Source organism: Aptenodytes forsteri, unplaced genomic scaffold (assembly GCF_000699145.1).
Source record: "Aptenodytes forsteri isolate BGI_AS27 unplaced genomic scaffold, ASM69914v1 Scaffold418, whole genome shotgun sequence".
Lineage (NCBI taxonomy): Eukaryota > Metazoa > Chordata > Aves > Sphenisciformes > Spheniscidae > Aptenodytes > Aptenodytes forsteri.
In genome coordinates, this window is record NW_008795245.1 from 163,474 (window position 1) to 169,737 (window position 6,264).

General features: G+C 44.1%; 1 protein-coding gene across 1 annotated transcript in view; it reads left to right on the top strand.

Annotated features, from left to right (window-relative positions):
- The first annotated feature begins 5,963 nt into the window (after positions 1-5,963).
- FANCF (Fanconi anemia complementation group F) overlaps positions 5,964-6,264 on the top strand; it is a 1,163-nt gene continuing 862 nt past the window's right edge. The window contains exon 1 of the mRNA XM_009278771.1: positions 5,964-6,262. Coding sequence (XP_009277046.1) covers positions 6,071-6,262 — 192 coding nt within the window. The 5' untranslated portion in view covers positions 5,964-6,070. The remainder of the gene's footprint in view (positions 6,263-6,264) is intronic.

A 6,264-nucleotide genomic window follows, 5' to 3' on the forward strand; every position in this document is an offset into this window, starting at 1 on the left:
GAGGCTCATGGATGTACAAATGAGTAGGTTCAATAACTTTATTATGCAATTTGATCATGCACTTGTTCTGTTCTCATTCCAAAAGCCCACCACAGCCTTGCTAGTTTTTGAGATATGAGAGATTACATTGACAAAAAAAATTCCAAGGACTGCACCAGAAGTTATGGAAGGGGTGACAGAGTCTGCCAGGTACTGGCTTGACTAATAAACTCAGTTTTCCACAAAGTTTGTTGCAGAAATACGAAGAAATTCTACAAGAATGGTCCACAAGTTCAGAATTATCAGTATACATAAGTCACTATACAATGTGTGGCAACCTTATTCCTAGCATGCAATCTGAGGCAGCTAAACAAACCTCCTTACAGTTAAAAAGTGAATATTAGTGCCAGAAATATAGAAGATGATCATACATCTGGAGCCCTGAGCATAAGAAAGACACGGGCCTGTTGGAGCGGGTCCAGAAGAGGGCCACAAAAATGATCAGGGGGATGGAACACCTCTCCTATGAAGAAAGGCTGAGAGAGTTGGGGTTGTTCAGCCTAGAGAAGAGAAGGCTCCAGGGAGACCTTATTGCAGCCTGTCAGTACTTAAAGGGGACTTATAAAAAAGATGGCGGCAAACTTATCAGCAGGGCCTGTTGCGATAGGACAAGGGGGAATGGCTTGCAACTAAAGGGGGGTAGATTTAGACTAGATATAAGGAAGACATTTTTTACGCTGAGGGTGGTGAAACACTGGCCCAGGTTGCCCCGAGACGTGGTGGATGCCCCATCCCTCAATGTATTAATTTTTGTAATTAATTTTTGTAATTTGAAATAACACCTCCTACCTAAGGAAAGACCATTTTGGAGTTTTATAATGCTAGCTATACTGACTAAACAGAGTACTAAATTTCTATTCAGGAGAAATAGTATAACCGTGTTACAGCCAATATGACTTCTGAGAGGAAGGAAAATACAACAATGGAATCCAGACTTCTGGCTGCTTTGACCAATTTTGCTTCAAAACTGATATTCCCTGCCAGGGTGAATTTTACTGGCTCCATAACCAGAGAGAAGAAACTCACCAGTTCCATAAAACTTCATATGAATCTTTTACTTGACTTCTCAGCTTAGATAAAACAGTACAGTAATTCATACAAAATGCAGGGCTTGTGAAATGGTTTTGCAGTGCTTCACTGAAAAGTGGGCTTGTTTTCAGGGAGCTGTGGAAATGACTTCCCAGATTCTGTATCTAACTGACACTATTCTTACTTGCTCAACAACTTTTTTTGCCATGTATCTTATCAATCAAAAGCTGTAATGGAGAAACATTTACTACAGCTTAACACAACAGTAGATGAATACCCTTGAAGACTCTTTTCTTATTTTAATGCTCATTTTACAGATGAAAATAAAAGATAGACTTTATTGAGGAAAAAAAGAAAAAAAACCTCAGAACCAAAACCCACAACACAAGCAACACTGGCTATCCCTGTTCACAGTATCATAGCTACCTGCAAGAAGCATATAGCAGAGAGCTTAAACAATCAATTGTAAATCTGTGCTCTAGCCTATAATTCAAAATATGCCCTGTTCTCTCTTCTACTTTCTTCTTTGCTTTTAAATCAGACAGAACAAAGGGGTTACTTTTCAGACTGTGTAATGAAGTGATAATTCTTCAAAATAGTTGAAAAATTCTACTTCTACATATTTCCCCATCCTTCATAGAAGGAAGCCTCATGCACTCACACATGTAGTCTGTATGATTTTCTTTAAGATATCTTTGTGGGTTCCATTTCTTGTTAGAAAAAAATAGAGACTGCAGTTTATGTGAAGTGAAACACACATCCAAACACAGCCTAAAACAGTACGAGGCACTAGTACAAGAGTCATTAATAGGGGAAGCAGACTGATATTAAACAAGCAAAGACCTACACGAGGCCCAGAAGAGAACTTTTAGGTTTTTTTCTTAAAAAGTAATCAAGCTAAGTAGGAAAGCACCCCCCACAGACCTGCAGCTATCTGAAAATCCACTCACCATTCTATCTCCCCCATCTCTGTGCTCTGACCATATCTCCTGACATCCTGACCCAACCTTTCCCATCCCCTTCCCCAACATTAACTCTCCTACCTCACCTCCTCAGTCTTGCAGTGCTTACTTCCTAAGTATCTCCCCACTACCCCATAGACATTCCTCAGGTAGAAAACCAACTCAGCATTGTACAGATGTTTTTAAACAATGTCTACACAGCTCAGCAATACTATCAGGTAGCAACAGACTTAACATAAGTCAATAGACAGTAATTACAAAATGCAAACTGTGATGCTTAGTAATCTTGCTGTTGGTAGGAAAAACCCAAGGGCTACTCAAGCTAAAACTAAGACTGATCATAAAAGAGAGAGTACTAGCACTTAAAAGCCATGGGAAAATAATTCACCTGTGAGAAAGAAACCATGTTTGTTCAATTTAATTTGATTACTACATGGCACCAGCATCAGCAGATCAATCAACAGATAAATAGATTCCAGTCTTACAGTGGAAGATCCCAAAACACATTCTGAGAGTAGCCAGGCTCTCAAATAATAACACAAAACTCAGAGTTGAAAGGGTCTTCCTTCAATGGTGAGTGTAGAAAAAGAATTACTATTTTTAAGGGCTATTGTAGTATAGCAATTTATTACATGAATCATAACTGTCTCAGTGCTACCTTGTTTCTTTTGTTTGTTCCTTGAATTCATCTTCTAATGCATTCTTATGCAGAACTCTCCTAGTTCTTCAGATCAGGCTCTATTTTTCATTATATGCATCAACTGTGCCCCATCATGACTCCAAATACAGCTGCAGTACCTAGAAATACATAAATGTGGTTTTTGCATGAACCATTTTATTACAGAGATATCAGACTGTGTCCCCTTGATGAAAAAGGCTGATATTTAGACTTTTCATCCTAATTTGAGACAAAACCAAGTGCTGAAATATTCAGAGTTTTTTGTAAAATGGAAATTCCATTTTTCAGTCAGCTCTACAGAGACCCATTAGAGCATGCAGGCCATCTCCCTTCACATGCAAGAGTATTCCAGATACCATATTAGTCCGTGGTTTTTCCAGTCTGGTTAGATTTTCATAACCTGTTTTTGTTAGTTTCCTAGTGCTGCAAATGTGATTATTTGATTTCTTTCAACTGAAACATACAGAGACATTCACAGGATATAAACCCATATATGTTATCCAAAAAAAAAAAAACCAACCAATAATGTGAAAGATTTCTTGTGAAAAGTTTTCTGATGTAAAGGGAAATATCTCTTCTCTTCTTCATGACATGGAGCATATGCACCTCCAGAAATATCCCTCACTAAAATAGAACATGGGTCTGAAATTCACTGAAACTGTTTTCTTCCTGTATGCCACAGCACTTAATTCAAGAGATGCTGTATTAAACCTAACCGAGAGGCCAAAGTACGTAATATGTAATCATATTCCAGCCACTTCAGGTTTCTATCACTTTTCCATTTAAGCAAAGCATTAAGTAAAATGTCCCAAAGTGTTGCACTCAGTTGTATGTAACTGAAAAGTTTGCATGTTCCATCTTCTCTTTGATGTATATTAGTTTGTAATATGCTTTGGAGTGTACGGGCATGGCAGATGATAGGTAAGTAGGAATTTATTAATAACAAAAGCAATTCCATTGTTAAAAAGGCAACAAATCTCTAGCCATCTGTATCAAATTTTATGTTTATTACTCCAGAAATAGTTAACAGAAAGCTTAAAAGAGATTGTTCAGGAGAAAAACATCTATTTTAGAATGATACCTTAAAATACATTATATTCATAGATATTAAGGGATCGTTATGAGCTCCTTCAACCAGAAGGGCCATAGAATTTCACTCTAATTCCTGTATTAGGCCCTTAACCTACAGGTGATCTAGACCATCAAGTCTATAACCCCATGTTTTTTTTAAATAGATGAATGAAATAAGAAAATAGGATAAGAGCTCAGATGAGAGCTCTGTTTTCTTGAGAGTACTTGAGAAAGATCTTTCCTTAACAACCATCCAGGGCAGTCCAGGAGAGGGTTTGAAGAGGGGAGATTAGTATCTAAACCCTTACTTACAATTTTCTTATTCTCTCTTTTGCTTTATTTTGGAAGTATGATGTGAATTAGAGAAGCCGGTCACCGACAGCTAGCAGTTACCTTTAGGGCAGGGGTCTGTGACCAGGGGACAAGGTCTGAGCATGTTCCTAGCGAGGCATGGGACTCTAATGGGTTCAGTGGCTCTGTTCACCTGCTTCAGTTTTCCTTAGCGGAAAAGAAAGCAGTGGAAGCAAGTTGTGGGCCTCTTTCTTGTCTTTCACCCATGTTAGTTTGAAGTCTGGTGTAACTCAGAGGCTACGAGTTGTGTCCTTTGCTATCTGAGCTAAAGAATATTTGCTATTGAGAGTCTATTGCACACTCACTCCATCACCCAAAAATGCAGTTCATTTAGATAACAAACTTGGGGGAAACCATTTCCAGCATTAAGATGTATGGAAGAAAACATGTGTTCTGCATAAAAGTATTATGGTTTGCCCTACAGTATTGTAGCTCACAGCATTATATTTTGGTTTCTCTTGCTGGTTCCCGCAATAAATTCCAGTCAAACCTCATTTACTCTGCCAGGTGTTGCTCTTGCCTTTCAGAAAGCCCTTACCAAAGTAGTTGCTCAGGCAGGCTGGCAGCGGGATTTGTGTCGTCCCTCACTACTGCCACCCAAAGGGTGGGCCATGGGGCCATGTCCTGCCAGGCATGGGTGAGGAGGGAATGCCCCTCCACAGGCCCAGCCCCGGTGACCCTGGGCACTGCTGCAGCCGGCACTGCCCTGCAGCCCAGCTCTGGGCCCAGCTGACGGCACCAGAGCCTCACCAGGCCTCTCCACTGCCTCACCAGGCCTCTCAGCTGCCTCCATACCCGCTCGGTGGCCAGGATTATGCCACGGGGCTCGTGAACTCCCTGAGGAGCACTCAGCAACTCCCAAACCTACCAGCTCCAGCGCCCCGCTGCCTTCCGGCTGCTGCTTCACCCCCTCAGGAGCAGAAGAGCAGGGGGGACCTGAGGAAACTGCCAGAAGCCAGGCCGGCTTGCTCCCTTCCACACCGTGAGGGAACGCTGAGCATGGCCGGTCTGTCGTGGGGATGAGGATGGAGGGAAAGGACCTGTCGCCCAGCTGAGCAGAAGCCCTCGAGGCGGCGGACGTGAGGAAAGCACCTGGGAACAGTTGCTCCAACAGGTAGGCTGCATCCTCCAAGCAAGCTACGGTTAATACCTCTAGCCTGCCATGTAAAACTGTCCTTCAGCTGGCAGAGGCGGGAAAGGGAGAAGGGGTCGCCTCTCCTCGCTACAGAGAGGAGCGGTTGCAGCAAGTTTCCACCATGCTCTCTGGGGGGCATCCATGTGGGTAAACCCTGGCTGTGTCGGTGCCCAGAAGGCCAGGGCAGGTGTTAGCCATTACCTCTGCAGGCAGCCAGAGGCCTAGTGCTGGTACCCAGGGAAGGCCGGATACCCTGGGGAACCCCTAATGAGCTACAAAGTCATTAGTTGGTAGGTCAGTAGGGTAAGCCCAGCCGTGTGGGCTGAGCAGGGTTCGGCCCTGGTGGGGTGCCACGCTGAGCTCAGCCACGGCTGCCCTCCAGGGACAGGGCATACCACAGGAATCGGGAAACATCTCGGAATGTGGGGCAGGCTCTTGAAGAGCTTTATTTTTTTAAGGGGTATTTAGGAATATTATTCTAAGGCTTATTCTAAGACTCTTAGCTGTTTGGGGGTTTTTTGTTTGTTTTTTTTTTTTTAACTTAATCCTGCTCGGTTTTTAACACTTTAGTTCGGCGCAACTACCAACCCCCCCGCCCTTCGCTGAGGGATTAGACACAAATGACCGACACAGGCGGCCGGTTAAAGGCTCCTTTAAGGGAAGATCAATCCGCATCGGATTGACGTCAGATTCAGCCAATATACTAACAAATCTCCACCCTCCCCGGTTCGGATTGGCTGCGGTTCCCGGCGGGAGGCGGGACTTCTGCTCAAACCGGTGGCGCCAAGGCCGGGGCCGGCCGCGATGGAGGCCGTGCTGGAGCAGGTGGAGCAGCTGCCCGCGCTCCTGGCCGTCTCCCGCTCCGCGCTGGTGCGGGACTGGGACTCCCTGACCCTGGACAGGGCTCTAGAGTGGGCTCGGTATTTCCAGCACCTCCACGACCGCTTCCGCACCCGGCCTCGGCTCCGGGAGGCCCTGGGGCGGCGGCTGCGGCGGGG